Source organism: Gobio gobio (assembly GCF_949357685.1).
Source record: "Gobio gobio genome assembly, chromosome: 19".
Taxonomy (NCBI): Eukaryota; Metazoa; Chordata; class Actinopteri; order Cypriniformes; family Gobionidae; genus Gobio; species Gobio gobio.
The window spans coordinates 44,306,074-44,322,645 of NC_137112.1; the positions used below are offsets into that span (position 1 = coordinate 44,306,074).

The 16,572-nt window shown below is 37.9% G+C and overlaps 1 protein-coding gene across 2 annotated transcripts in view; it reads right to left on the reverse strand.

Moving 5' to 3' along the window:
• Window positions 1–1,529: 1,529 nt before the first annotated feature.
• slc41a1 (solute carrier family 41 member 1) overlaps window positions 1,530–16,572 on the reverse strand; it is a 39,875-nt gene continuing 24,832 nt past the window's right edge. The window contains exons 6-11 of one of the 2 annotated variants that reach the window (XM_079844813.1): window positions 11,900–12,046; window positions 7,471–7,618; window positions 7,217–7,296; window positions 6,972–7,106; window positions 6,665–6,813; window positions 1,530–3,317 (exon numbers count right to left, since the gene is read on the reverse strand). In XM_079844813.1, coding sequence (XP_079700939.1) covers window positions 3,132–3,317; window positions 6,665–6,813; window positions 6,972–7,106; window positions 7,217–7,296; window positions 7,471–7,618; window positions 11,900–12,046 — 845 coding nt within the window. In that variant the 3' untranslated portion in view covers window positions 1,530–3,131. The remainder of the gene's footprint in view (window positions 3,318–6,664; window positions 6,814–6,971; window positions 7,107–7,216; window positions 7,297–7,470; window positions 7,619–11,899; window positions 12,047–16,572) is intronic. The other variant, XM_079844812.1, reaches the window with a different exon arrangement.

Genomic DNA, 16,572 nt, shown 5'->3' on the forward strand with positions numbered 1-16,572 from the left:
CGTTACTAACAACACATTTTTAATGTTATATGCCCGGCACAATCCATTTTGCCGACGGTGTGCGCGAACTGCTGAGATTCACCAGCAAATGTACGTAGTTTCTACACAGCCCTTGCAATGGGAGGCTAACGTTTCAGTTAAACACAATGTCGATAAATGGAGGTCAGTTGCTTTATAAGGCCTGGCTAGTCATTACAATATACATTAGCGTACTGGTAACTACTGATAAGAGATTTCTTTTTATGGCCGAGAAACGAGGTACAGATAAGCTGCTAGCCATATTAGCCCTTCAAGTGTGTTTCTGAGTGGCATTAATCTCACAAAAAACAATAATCTCTCTCCTCTTCCAGTATGAAAAAAACTCTTTCAGGGATTTTAATAAAGCATTACTTAAAAATCACATTCGGGAACCGCGGTTACAACGGCACTTCTTCAGCTAGCATGCAGTGGTACAGCGGTGTAAGATATCAAACTAGCCCTTTTAAGTGTTTTTGCATAATTCTACAGAAATTCTTCGATCGTATTGTAAAAAGGCTTTTGAGGCAAAGCGTTTCATGAGTAGGTGCTTTTCGTTTAGAGTAATTTAATTCACCAATTGAATTAGCTAAGCTTTGTGTCAAAACTGACTTTCACAGATATTATGCACTCACAAAAAATGATATTAGCCTACACCCAGAGGGTCATTGTGCTATAAAACGGAACTTTTCTCTTTTTTAGTTGACTGAGATGAGCGTTTCTCGCCTCCAGTTTGCAGGCTCTGCATTTTTTAATCACATTACTGGGTAATTTAACAATTTCTTTAAAGGAAAAGGGCCGATAAAATGCTTTGTAATTTCCTTTCAGCCACATAAGAATAATTTCCAATTCATTTTGAACACTGAGCACATTTAACTACAAATCATGGAAACTTTATAGAGGTTCTGTAAAACTTATGTGCATTTTGGGATATCGCATAAAAAAAAGCTGCATGGAAATGCCAAGATGCGCAAAAAAATCTTGAAATGTGCATGTTTTATCATAAAAAAGGTCCCCTTTTGATATTCAATCTCCTGTATTAAGATCAGGTAACCCTTTCAATCTTTAGCCCAAAATGTTCAGGTCATTCTGTGATGGTCCAAAAATATATATTTTTGTCTTTAGTAAGCAAAGGCTGTGAGTGCAGCCCTCAAAATGCATAATTTTATATCACTAAACCATTTAGCATTCTATGTTCGTTTGCCTCGGGAAATATTTAAAGTTTAGGTCGATGTCATCTTTACATGCAGCCAATTTGACTGGCTGTAAAATTGGGCCGAAGATCCCCATTGAAAAATAATGAGGATTGTTGTTCCTAAACAACAACAAAATTACAAAATCAATATGTCTTCATCAATATAATCATGGGAGACATAGTAGCCATAACAAATTAGGCATCGTTTCTCTAAGTGGCATTATAAATAAAGATATTTGTGTTGCTTTGTGTTTCTACATCCACATCCTTTGACACTGAGCCAGGAAGCAATGTGCATAAAAAACATAAGCGCTCAACTGAAGTGGTTCATTTTTATCCGATAACAAGACATGCGCATAAACTAGAAATGGAAATACATTTACCAAATAAATCCCTCAATGCGCAACAAAAACAGAGGATGTGATTGGATAACTGGACTAACCAGTGGACCAGTTTCATGGCACAGCATCTCAAATGTTGATTTGGTCATTCTGAAATGCCTGAGCCAAAGTCATCAAAATTGTTGGGTATTATTTCCTCCCAGAACGGTCTCGCACAATTGCGTTCCCAGACACCAGGCATCTGCCTCTGAATGCAAGATAACATGACAGCGGTTTTTTTTACGTGCTCTGAGGTGCAATTCATTTATGATGTACGAAATGCGAGCCATAGTGGCTTCACCAATTGCAGCGACTTCCATTTTTATTGCAGATATTTTGCGCCGATTTCCCAGGAAATGATGATTTTGTTCTCTTGAACACATGGGATGGAAATGGTGCTTTATTCACAAATGTTTTATGTGATATTCCAATTTTGCACATAAGTTAAATACGCAACATTGGATGGAAAAATAGCTTGTGTTAGCAAAAGTAACCAAGGGGGGCAGAGCTTAGTGAAGGGTCAAATATAATATTTTCATTGCGATTTGGAAAAAAATGACAAAATGGGTCCTGCGTTTGAAAACTGCCAACTCACAGCCCTTTTAAAATAACCACTTTACATGAATTTTCCCAGTATTTTGAGTCCTTGGAAGAGATTGTGGAGATTAACAGATGTGGACTTCACAATAACGGCCTGAGAAGCTTACAACAAACAAATCTTTCAGGGCCTTTGATTGGGTGAAACTGTTGTGTAGGTCACAGAAATGTACCTACGCAATTGAGGCAAAGTCTGATACTTTATTCTTTAGGTGTTGAGTGTAAACAACCCATGTACCTCTCATTGCATTGCACAACTTGAGTATTTCAGGGATTTCAAAAGAAACAAAGAAGCACTTTTGGTTATTATCTCTCCCTGTAAAGCAGAGCTACTAAAAGCAAATTTAGATCCTGAAAACCTAGCATTGCGTGTTAAACAGGGCAATCACTATGCGTTTTAAAGTACTCTACTGCATATGCATGCGTGTTTTATCGTAAAAAAGGTCCCCTTTGAGATTCAGTCTCCGAACCGGTAACCCTTTCAATCTTTAGCCAGAAATTTAAGGATATTCAGGTAATTCTGTGATGGTCCAAAAATATATATATATATATATTTTGTCTTTAGTAAGCAAAGTCTGTGAGTGCAGCCCTCAAAACACATCATTTTATATCTCTAAACCACTTTGTAGCACTTGGTGATTAAGCATTCTATGTTCGTTTGCCTCGTGAAATATTTCAAGTTTAGGTCGATGTCATCTTTACATGCAGCCAATGCGACTGGCCGTAAAATTGGGCCGAACATCCCCATTGAAAAATAATGAGGATCGTTGTTCTCCCAGTAGCTAAACAACAACGAAATTACAAATCAATACTAAAGCAATAATGTCATCAATATAATCATGGTAGACATAGTAGCCATAACAATATAGATATTATTTCTCTATGTGGCATTATAAATAAAGACATTTGTGTTGCTTGGACAGAGTCAAAGGAAGCAGCGTGGATCAATCACCCACATCTGTGTCCCGATCTCCAATTAGCCACAGGATGTGGAAACACAGAGCCAGGAAGCCCGTCCCCAGCAGGTCTCCCAGGGCGGTCAAGTAGGGAATGGAGAAGTTGTCGGGATCCATCCCTCGACTCCACATCCAGTTAACCATCCAGTCTGCAAGGTACAGCAGGATCACAACCTAGACGGAAAGACAGAATGTGTCAGTGTGTCATGATGGAAATCAGCAGGGAATTGCAGAACATTTGAAGGTTGATATAAAGATATTATATTTTTAATAAAATAATGATATTATCATATATAATGTATAATCAGGGCTTGACATTAACACCAAATGCGGGTGTATTGCAGCAGTGGCGTGTAACGCAGTCACTCCTACTAGCCACTAGCGAATTGAATTTTATATATACAATTTTTTTCAGTTGTGCTCTTTTAAAAAGGCATCTGAAATAATAAACTAAGTGCAATGAAGTGTTGTCAAAAATATAGATTTTTCAATGCATATCGATAATGAAATATCTGAAACACTTCTAATATTAATTTTCCAGATACACAATACCAGCTACTCTTTCTCTCTCTCATATCTCAGACAGTGAGTTACACACAAACACTCCCCTCACTCACTCGTTTCATTTGCCCCGGGTGAATATTGTTGCCGTTATAGGACTTGAATTTCGGAGTGGGATTGCGGCATTGTGCATAACTTTGCATATTCCTGCAGATTTATTTTTGCTGCTTATTGCGCTTAAACAGTCAAATACACACACAATAACTTTAAAATGCCAGTGGCAAGTATTCACGTAAACACGGTCAGTTATTTTTTAAGTGAACGTAAACCGTTCAGAAAAGAAACCGCATGTGTAACAGTATAATGGATCCGTGCTTCAGGTCTTAAAGTGACAGCAGCCTAATATACCTTCTGCCAAATTATGAGGTAATATTAAAAATGTCTATATGGCAGGTTTTCCAGACGGTATCGATGTTAAAATTGTGGCCAGTTGAAATGCTGAGTGGCTAGTAACTTTGGAAAACCACTAGCTGCAGTGGCTGGTGAGCAAAAAAGTCAAGCCCTATATCTATGCATCTCTAAACATACACATATATACACTAGGGGTGTAACGGTACACGTATTCGTACCGAACCGTTTCGGTACAGGGCTTTCGGTTCGGCGAACGCGTGTAAAGACGCCAATATAACTGCTTGTAAACTAAACAATGTCATGTAGCGTAGAGGGCTGCATTGGGATTGAGTCCCGCGGGACCCAACGCAAATCTCGCGGGAGCGGGCGGCTTGAATTTTGCTGCGGGCGGGAATGGGCGGCTAAAAAAAACACAGCGGGAATCGGCGGGATAGGGAGGTTGCCTAACGACATGATGGAGAAGATGTCAATAGATGATGTAGAAAAGAGCCTCAAACGAGGTATTTACAGCACAAAAGCTAAGCAAGGAAAGTCTGACATTTGGAGAAGTTTCTCAATTGTTTTGGTAGGCAAAATCATGCGGTATAACGTTATATGTATCCACATATTGCGCAGCTGGCAAATACATAGAGACTTGATCATACCTCACCAAAAACGCTCAGCACTCCCTGCAGGTCAAGTTGACTGTTTGGTGTTTTTGACAAACAATACATTGAAGTTTAGTGAGTGGAAATGGATTGTTTCTAAATGTCCGTTTGCTATTCTGTGTTCACATTACGTTCTGTTGAAGCATGTTTTCTCAGGTTTCCTTTCAGTCGGTCACGTTCGACGTACGTCGGAACTGACCGACGAATTGGGACCGGTTTTCTGTTTCTCAATCTGTTTTTCTGTTTTCTGTTTTGCAAAGCAGTCTATTTTTATGTGCAAAGTTTTTGATAAAAACGAAATAATATTTGAATGTATTTGTATTTGTCTTTTTTTTTTTTTTACATGCAGGCCAGGAAAACGAAACAAACAACCCCATGAATCTCTTTAATAATATCAATACAAATACGTTTTTTTTCCCCTGCGGGACGGGAGAAGACACAAAATCAATGCATCTCTATTATTGTGCGGGAATAAATTCTCAGAGTTTTGCGGGTGCGGGCGGGAGTGGACATACATATTGCGGGAGTGGGCGGGAGTGTAACACATACGTTGCGGGAGCGGGCGGTAATGGTCAGAAATTCGGCGGGTGCGGGCGGGAGCGGGATGAAGAAAACAGTCCCGCGCAGGGCTCTAATGTAGCGTCACATTTACCTCAGGCAGTCATTCATTGTCCACAGAATTGTATTCACTAGAGAAATAATATATGCACTAAATATATGCACTATATTAGCCTATATATTCATTATATTCTCCTGAACCTGTTAGTGATGTCTTGATTATTTCATGTATGTTTAAATAAGTCTGATGAAATAAGTCTGTTTAAATAAGTCTTCATGAAAATGACAGACACTGTGTATAAATGATTACATTTCAACAACGAATTGGAGAAAAAAACTATTTTATAATTAGATTTAGAAGTTGTTGCAAAAACTGCCTAATGTGAAGCTTACATGTTTGCACACAATGTGTTATTTGAGTGTTGATTATTATACCTAAAAATAAAAAGCTACTGAATTTAGGCTAATAGTTTGGGCTCTGTTGTTAACCTTTAATATTAATATGCAAGTAAGGGCTCCCTATATAGTTTACAGCAATATCTTCAATAAACTTTTAGTTATAGTTTAATTTATTTAAGGACAGACACATTTTTTTTTCAGTAAACCACAGTTTAATAAAAATAAATAAAAAGCAATTTTGTAAAACTGCTGTACCGAACTGTCAGTTTTTGTGTACCATTACACCCCTAATATACACACATTTTTTGCATTATAGTAACAGAATAGAATTCAATGCCGTAATGCACAAACATTGTAGAAGTCTTAAAATAAGGTTAATTTTCTTAATCCAAAGTATAACTTCTTAAAAGGTTACTTCACCGCTGGCTTTCAATAAAACTTGCCTTCCTATGCAGTAGAAAGGCAAAAAAGTTTTTGAAATCAGTGCTACCTGACTAGAGAAAACAAAGAAAAGAGGCTGTTGTCTTCCCTTTTGCCAAATAGTTAGGAAACTTCAATACCCATAATGCACTGGGCATGTTGCCATCTGAGGCCACTCCCATCAGAATGCTATGGATGCGCTTGACCAATCAAATACCGCATTGCTTTAGTAGGAAATATTTCTTAGCAAACTTATAATCATAATGGTGTCGATTTGTATTGTTCCCAGAATTAAAAGAGTAAACGTTTAACGGAAGTGAGTTACTTTCAGTTTACAAGGAAGGATCTAGCAAGTTGTAGGCAGTGGCTAAAGGCGGCAAATAATAATTATAAATAAAGAGAGAATGCTGCGATGGAAAATCTGAAAATCTGTGTTTTTAGTCAACATTTTAACCTGGATTACCAAGAACACAATTTTATGCCAAACGGAGAAAAAAAACTCCCTCATGTAAACCAAAAACATTACACAACATTCCTTTTAAACCTCAAATTTCCTTGTAATGAAGAATAGATGCTCAGGTATACCTGGAGCAGAGCAGCGGCCAGGTAAAATGCAATGAAGACGTAGGTGAGAGAAGTGTGTCCACCCTGCATTGAGTTAATGGTGTACAGGAAGACCAGATGACCAGGAGCGACCAGGAGGAAAAGCACTCGGGCAGAACGGGAGTTGACAGCTGATGATAGAGTAAAAGTTGAGTTAGTCATGTGTTATTGTAGAAGCATGACCGAATGAATTAAGACACAATACAGGCAAATACGCTTCTATCAATATTTACTGATTACATCTTTGTTAATAATAGGTCTGATGGGTGTGCCATTTCTGTTCACTCACCTGACCCAAAGAACGAGCTCCAGGGGGTAGGGCATTTTGTGGGGGTTGGGTTTGGGTCAGTTATGGGCAGGGCGTTCATGTGCAGGTAGGTGGAGATTCGACTGGCCTGTACCGCCACCAGATTGCCGCCCACACCTGCAGCAGGGCAAAACAAACAATATATGCAATGATCTCTGACAGTGTGGGCTAGTAAGAACAACCGTCAGAAACACGGACACGAGATAAGAGTTGATAAGGAGTCTTACCATTGATGACGGGCGTGAAAACCGCCATTCCAGCAAAGTTAGGATTAGATACCGTCTTATCCAGAATGAGGCCTCCAACACTGTTTCAAAAGCACAAAGAAGATAAATCTGATTTTAAATGACACAAAGGCACCGCATCTATGGTGTCAGATAAATGATTGACATATCGCTGTCAGTCGCAAGTGAGTAATCCATCCATCATAAAGAGGAATGGGGAAATGGAGCATCTTTATCTTAATTAGTGTTTGTCTTACCTGCTGATCGCCATTGCGATAATGACAGGCTCCCATCCGGAGTAGAGCACTTCTCGGGTGGAAGGTATGCGCCGGGCGATTAGTACCCAGATGGGCGTCAGGGCCACAAAGAAGGCACAAACCATCGGGTTGGCATAATCATTGAATTCTGTAAGGAAACATTTTATTAAATGTAAAAATACAGGGGGAAAAAACAACTACAATTTAAAATGGTTTTCTATTTCAATATACTTCAAAATGTAATTTATTCCTGTGATCAAATCTGAATTTTCAGCATCATTACTCCAGTCTTCAGTGTCACATGATCCTTCAAAAATATCCTTCTAATATGATGATTTATTATCAATGTTGTTGTTGCTTAATATTTTTTTTGGAAGCTGTGATAATTTTTTTCAGGATTTATTGATGAATAAAAAGTAAAAAAAAAAACCCAGCATTTATTCAAATAGAAATCTTTTCTAACAATATACATCTTTACCATCACTTTTCATCAATTGAACACATCCTTGCCAATTAAAAGTATTAATTTCTTTAAAATAAAATAAAAATTACTGACCCTGAACCTTTGAATGGTAGTGTATAATGTTCCAAAAGATTTCTATTTTAAATAAATGCTGTTATTTTTAACTTTTTATTCGTCAAAAAAATCCTGAAAAAAAGTATCATAGGTTAAAAAACAACAACAACATTGATAATAAATCATATCAATGATTTCCGAAGGATCATGTGACACTGAAGACTGGAGTAATGATGCTGAAAATTCAGCTTTCATCACAGGAATAAATGATAAGTAAAAATAAATGCAGGCTTGATGAGCACAAGAGACACACACACAGGTTACACAGGTTATATACTCTCTCTGTGTGTGTGTGTGTGTGTGTGTGTGTGTGTGTTTGTATGTGTATGTATGTATGTATATATGTATACATGTATACATGTATACACACACACACACACACACACACACACACACACACACACACACACACACACACACACACACACACACACACACACACACACACACACACACACACACACACACACACACACACACACACACACACACACACACACACACACACACACACACACACACACACACACACACACACACACACACACACACACACACACACACACACACACACACACACACACACACACACACACACACACACACACACACACAGTATATATAATGTACATATAATATACATTTGCTAGTTTTCCCCGCTCCTGGAAATTGAATGCCTAAATGTCTTTCAAAACTTGAGGGAAGCAAGATTATTCTTAATAAAATTAAAGATAGGTCTGATAAACAGTACATTTATACAAAACTATACATTTACATATAAAAAAAATAATAATAACAGAAAATAATACATTATGATGATGTTGGTTCAAGTTGAAGCCATCGTAAAATAATGGTCTTAAAATACAGATGTCTAGATTCTTCAGATTAAACTGTCATGACTAACGTTTAATGCAAGACTTCGGAATTCAACACCAGTTCAGACAGTTTCAAAAGAGAAAAATCACAATAACACACAACATTCTTTTGGGTGTAATTTTGCACCCAGATTCTGAAGAAGTTGGGGGTTAACCTGCCAATTTTTACTTTGCCCATTTTAAATGTTTACATCCAGACGGTTTGGTCATGTGAGGTTTGAGAAGACAAACATGCAAACATTCTTTCCCAGAAAAGTTTCCATGTGCATTTTCTCACTTCAGCACATCAAAACACTAAGGTGTTGCCACAAAAAAAAGCTGAACAATAGATTTATCACTGTGTTCGTGTAATTTCATCACAATCTAAATGAGAAAATGTCCTCCCACTTGGAGTGTTGTCGCTTTAGGGGCTCTAATGGGTATGATATGAAACAAGCACCCTGAGATTGCATACACCCCCAGTGCACTGAAGAAACACATCCGCAAGCCTCAACATGCCCCAACAAGCTCCGCTATGCTCTAACGTGACTCAGCATGACAACTGACTGAGCGCATTACTCATGAGAATCTAAAGTACACAAAAATCACATGATAACCCTCATCAGAAGAAGTAATTAACAGTACGGTTTTCTATTTGAATAGATTTTAAAATGTAATTTATTCCTGTGATTTGTGAAGGATCATGTGACACTGAAGGCATTCTAATATGCTGATGTGAACAATCATTTCTTCTTATGGATTAATAGCGTTGAGCTAATTAACATTTGGACACACTTTATATTAGTTGTCTTTAACTACTGTACTTACATATATTTTTGTGGAAACCATGATACACTTTCAGGATTCTTGAATAGAAAGAAGAAGAAATTGTTTTGTACATGTAAAAGTCTTTACCATCACGCAGGGGCGATTCTAGGATTTTCATTTTAGGGGGGCTCAGCCCTCAGTGAGGGTATGAAAAAAAATGGTAACACTTTAGTTTAGGGTCCAATTCTCACTAATAACTAGTAGCTTATTAGTATGCATATTATGATATTGGCTGTTTATTATTACTTATACTTATAAAGCAAATATGAATGCCTTTTTCTGCATGACCATATTGTACATCCCTTAATCATACAATGTAGGCAGGTTTATAATCACTAAGAAATCAAATGTGAGGCTGGGTAATTTCCATGAGCTACATGATCTGAACGGCAAAAAAATTGATAACAATAGCTTGAAAACATGTCAGTGGGCAGATATGACTGATAAAGTTTTTCCATTTTCGTCAGTGAAGACAGTAAACATATGTTTAAATGATATTTATGTTTTATGAATCATTTTCATAGACATGTTAATTTACTGAAGGCTAACAGCAAAGCTAGGTAACTAAATTTATGAAATTAATTTACAATATGCACACATTTCTTACTAATCTTATGGCCAATACAAGCAGAAAAAAGCTTTTTATTTACTGAAGGTTACAAATGGAATTATATTAATTTACAATAGGCACACATTCATTACTATTAATCTTATGCCTAATCTGAAGAAAACGGCTTTGTTAATATTTCTTGTTTGTTAATTATATTATAAATGACATTACATAGGCCTATTTCAAATCAAAATGGCGAAATCAGACAAAAGTTTATTAATTTGCCTGAATAATTTTGTCATTTGTTTAACATTTCTGACTTCAAGAAGCAGTTGTCCAATATGAAATGTTTAGTTTAGCTACATATCTCGCACTTGACATCGAGTCGCGCTGCTAAAATTCGCGCTCAGCCTCAGCAGCTTCTGTGAACATAAAGCCCGCCTACTCTGATTTGATTGGTTTTCTCAAATATTTTGACATTGATGAGCGGTGACAGACCAATGAGGCTCAGATCAACACACACACCTCTGCTTCTGACGTGCGCTCTATTCGCCGCCAAGCCTCCCGCCAGTTTCATATGTTATGAAGGTTAATCACAAATTTTTGAACACATTTGCTGAAGCCACCCTAAAAAGGGCCTAGTGACGTCCTAGTTGGCCATGCCGTCACGTTGATTATTTAATGCATCCTTGATAGATAAAAGTATTAATTTCATTGATCCCAAACTTTTGAACGGTAGTGTAAATATATGCAGTATGCGCATAAGCATTATATTTATAAGCATATACACAAACATATGCTTACTCTTATATTACAACTGCACTTTTTTCTTTCTTTTTTTCAATTACTGTAATATATCGGTGCACTATTATTACATTTATTAAAAGCATGCGTGTCTTATATTATTGTGAATGAGTAGGAGGACAGTCTGAGAGCTTGCAGAAAGCACATTTCACTTCCTCTGACAAATAAACCCGAAACCACTTTTCTGAAGAAAGAAAGAGCTTGTGGTTTTCAACTACGCAAAGGAAAACCACAACTGCAATGCTGGGTGAAAGTTGTAGGAGTAATAAGGCTTTTTAATAGTAGTAGGCAAGTTCAAAACTGTAATGGGACGTTTGTCTACAATGGTAGTGTTAATTAACGGTTGTCTTTAAGTCCTGCAAAATGTCAAGGTAGCCATAAAATATTATTGTGGCTTCAATACAGATTCAAATATAATGTACATTTTTTAAATGAAAAAGTAAAGGAAATGGTGTTGTTTTTAAACCACTAAGCAAGTGTTGAGATGTCATTTCCTCCCTGACTGTGGAAGTTCCTCTGCAAAGCAAAGGATGTGGTGTAATGTGGCTAATTAAAGAAGATATTGAGTTTTGATTGATATCGAGTTGCAGAGATAGATCCGTATACCTCCATTGAACTTGACTTGGTCCAAGAAAACAGAGGAAAGAGAATTACGTTTCTAGGCCACTGGGTTCATAAGTTCTACGCTATAATGTATGTGAATCTGCTTGCTTGTATATCTGCCTGCACTTGGATCACAAAATGCACTGACAGTAGATATCCGATTACGACAGTGTTCCCGAAGAGCTCAGCCAAAGAACTGTGACATTCACTCACCGAGCTCCTTATACAGGCCCGTACTGATGCCAGCCAACAGGGCCAGGGTGATCAGGTCACCAAGGCTGGCAGCGATGGGGGTGGCCACGTTGTCTGGGTTGATGCCAACCTTCCGGGATGCAATGATGACCCCAATCATGATAAGACCTGGGCAGAAGAGGGGAGGAAAGATTTGTCAAGTTAGTGTTGAAATGGTGGAATTAACACAGGAGATTGTGTCAATCCCAAAAAATGAAGACCAGGCATTCCTAGTTTTTGATACCTCCTGTTTGGAGGATATATTTCCACTCTAGTGTTGAAATGAGACCTCAGAGCTGCTTTGTCTTTCCAGGTTCAAAAACAAGCATTAAAGGGTTAGTTCACCCAAAAATGAAATTTCTTCCATTAAATGACTCACCCCAATGTTGTTCCACACCCGTAAGATCTCCGTTCATCCTCGGAACACAGTTTAGGATATTTTAGATTGAGTCCGAGGGCTTTCAGTCCTTTGAATGTAAGTGTATGCACACTTTGCTGTCCACGTCCAGAAAGGTAATGAAAACATCATCAAAGTAGTCCATATGTGACATCATTTGGTTAGTTAGACTCTTTTGAAGCGTCGACAATACATTTTGGTCCAAAAATAACAAAAACTAAGACTTTATTAAGCATTGTCTTCTCTTCCGCTTTTGTTTGAATCCGCGTTCACGACGCCACAGTGACGCTGCTGACGTAAGACGCTGTGACGTGTTACGTGCGACAGAGCTTCGTTTGTAGTCTGAGGGAGACGCACGCTGTAAACAAAACAACCATCGCAAAAAAAAAAATATATATAGCAATACAAACAATGCAGAACAGCTTGTTTACAGCGTGCGTCTCCCTCAGACTAACGAAGCTCTGTCGCACCAGATAACACGTCACAGCGTCTTACGTCAGCAGCGTCACTGTGGCGTCGTGAACGCGGATTCAAACAAAAGCGGAAGAGAAGACAATGCTTAATAAAGTCTTAGTTTTTGTTATTTTTGGACCAAAATGTATTGTCGACGCTTCAAAAGAGTCAAACTAACCAAATTATGTCACATATGGACTACTTTGATGATGTTTTCATTACCTTTCTGGACGTGGACAGCAAAGTGTGCATACACTTACATTCAAAGGACTGAAAGCCCTCGGACTAAATCTAAAATATCCTAAACGGTGTTCCGAGGATGAACGGAGATCTTACGGGTGTGGAACAACATTGGGGTGAGTCATTAATGGAAGAAATTTCATTTTTGGGTGAACTAACCCTTTAACTGTTACTCACCTTACCTAGTACAGCCATTATTGTCATAATGTTTTAAACTATACATTATCCTTTTTTAAAGTAACACCACTACAATATATATTGCGATAAACTTTAAAGGGTTAGTTCACCCTAAAATGAAAATTAAGTCATCATTTACACACCCTGGTGTTGCTCTAAAACAGTATGCCCTTTTTTTGGACCACAAAAGGAGAATTAAAAAAAAAGTCCCACTCACGCTCACCCATATAATGGCAGTGAATAGCGAAAAGCTTTTTTATGTAGTGTTTATGGAGTGTTTTTATTAAACTTGATTTCTCACAACTAGTGTGCTTTTTCTAGGTGAGTCGTTGTGAAGGCTAAGGCCACACAGTATACATATTTACTTTGAATTGTTATTGTTTTGACTTTTCTTTAATTTTCCACATATTGTATTTATTTTTGGTAGGAGATTGATATTTCGTTGGCTTTATGGGATTATTATAGCCTGACGTCGTCATACTCAATTCTAGTCAGAATTTGAGTCTGATACTGCTCCGTTGGGCTGTGATTATGGGGCGTGTTTCAACCGAACCAGGAAAGACCTTAATTGGACAGACTTACAACCAATCAGAGCAACGGAGCGACGCATAACGTTAGTTATCAAATGTCAACAGAACTCAACTGCACTGTGTTGCCATGTCCGCGGGTTGAAGCGACCCCAATTATGTGATATAAAGACCCAGGAATGCGATTTTTAGCTGCCAGCCCTGCCAACATAACACATATTTTACCCCCCAAATGCCTTTTTTCCCGGAGAACCCCCCCTGGAAAGCTATTGGGCTTTTTTTTGGCTAGTTTTGAGGAACGTTAGCAATTGGGCGGGTTTTGTTGTAAAAACTTGGCAACCCTGTCTGCACGCTGGAATAAGTAGCCTAACGTTAGAAGAAAAAGATGAGTGTAAACGATCTTTGCCGGTGTTGTAAAAAAAGAATTTAAGGATACACAGAGTACTTACCAACAAGATCATCATTTCTGAGAGAAATAGTAAAGGTGAATGCATATACGAACAAGTTCTCCGTTTAGGATTAGAACAAACTCAACCCAAGCGCCTTTGATGACGTGGATGATTACGTTAATGTTGATCATCTGTCCATCATCGTCTAAAGCCCGCCCTGACAATTTCATTATTACTTCTCTATGGATCAAGTCCAGACCGAACTGCCCGAGTAAAAATGTTGTGGGCGGGGCTAAGTTCGGCTGGCATCCAGGCTAGGATTATTATTTTCTGTTTTATCAATTTCTATGCATTTTGTTTTTGTTAAAAATCATTTCACCTAAACGGTTGTTCAAGAGGGGTGCGCATTAGAACGCAAAAAGGTACTGCGCCAATGATTCTTTACTAGAGTGCACGCTAGTGAATGAATTAATTCCACTAGACAAAGTTATGAGTGTAATATTTTTATTAATTTAATTTTGTTTATGATTGTTTCTTACCCGTGGTTCTGCCAGAAATCCATGACTGCAGCATGGAACGAAAGCCGGCTGTATTTAAAACGGACTGTTACACAGGAGTTTCCTGTGTCACCTCCACATTCACAGAGGGATCCATCACCAGAGTATTGACTATGGCCATGCAAACTACATTTCCCATAATGCTGCTCTCCTGGACTGATCACACACCTGCTCTTCATTGATTACACTCACACCTGCACTTCATTTCCACATGTATAAGAATCCCTCTCTCACACCCATTCAGTGCGAGGTCTTGTCCTGCCCTGGCATACATACTGAGCGATTGTCTACTGATTCTGTTTATTCTGGTTTAGATCTTGGACTGTTTTTGGAACTCTTCGACCATTCTCTGGCTACCTCGACCTTGGACTGTTTCCTGGCTAACTGAACATACTCTGGCTCCCACGACCCTGCACTGTTACCCGTGTTTGAAACCTTGCTGCCTGCCCCGATCATCAGCACTAGCTTACCTGAGTATTCTTTGCCTTGCCCATACCATTCCTGTCTACCTATCAATACCCTGTCTGTCTGACTTTGTCACTAATTAAAGCTGCAAATGGATCTCTATGACTCTGTGGATTCGTTACACGGACAGTTTCCTGGAAACCTTAAATTATTTTTTTTCATGGGAGTTATGGGAAATGTAGGGTTTTTTCTTAACATATGTTTGGATCATTTGTTGGGGGTTATTTGTTAATTCGAATGTGTTTACTTTTTGCATAGCATTTTGTGTATATTTCTTTTTGTCATTGCTTTATGGTAAATGTGGTTTTCATATGTTTATGGGGTTTATTTGTGTGAATATTCTTGTCAAAATGCGAACGTTAAAATGATATGTTTGTGAGACCCCTTTGGGTAATGAAATGGTTTGATCTGATTACTTAAAAGGAATTTGTTTTCGATGGCCAGTTAGTTCTGGTGAGGGATCCCTGAGAATGAACATCTGAGACCCAGAACTCAGCTTGCTGTTCCCCCTGCATTTATTTATTCATTTAATTTTGTGTAACCAGTACGTTATTATTGTTTCCCCTTTAATAAACCAACATTTTGCTTACTTTACGAATGCCTCCTGAGAATGTTATGGAAGAACCTGACAGTCGGAATGAACTGCGGGGCTAAAAGAGTCTTACGAACGCACAGTCGAGCACAGAAGACCAACGGCCAAGGTCAGGATCTTCTTTAAATAATACATTTCATTTTGGTTTGTTTTTCACCAAGCCCTACCCTATACCCCCAGAAAACTTGGAAAATATGACACGTGTCGCATGGGATCGTTCTGTAATGCTTTTGCATCTTTTTTAAAAGTGTAATGCTGGTTGCTATTCACTGCCATTATATGGACGAGCACGATCAGGATTTTTTTTTTGTTTTAATTTCTCCTTTTGTGGTCCAAAAAAGAAAGAAGGGCATACGGCATTAGAACAACACCAGGGTGAGTACATTACTTAAATGTTCTTTTTTTGGGTGAACGATCCCTTAAATATTACATAATTAAAAGGTTGTGATGTTTAAGAAACTATCACTTATATCCCACGCAAAAATAATGTTTTTTGCGCATCTTGTGCATTCATTGAACCATTTTTGAAATGTAGACAAAACATTTCACAAATGTGGCATTATGATCTGATTTTGTTTTTATAGTAAAAAAAAAAAAAAACTTTACTTAATTTAAACTTACTAAACTACTTAAAGCAAATATACTAGGTCTATATTTCTACAACATTTCCAAACGTGTTTTTATTGTAAATAATAAAAAGAAATAAATACACATTTGCAACTACAATGTGTTTTTGTTGGTCATCTTACATACACAGCACATAATATCTTGCTTACATTATTTGTTTTCTCTTAAAATGTGCACTGTGAAATGTATTTAACATGTTGCACCGAGGGTGTTTTCACACCTGCCTCATTT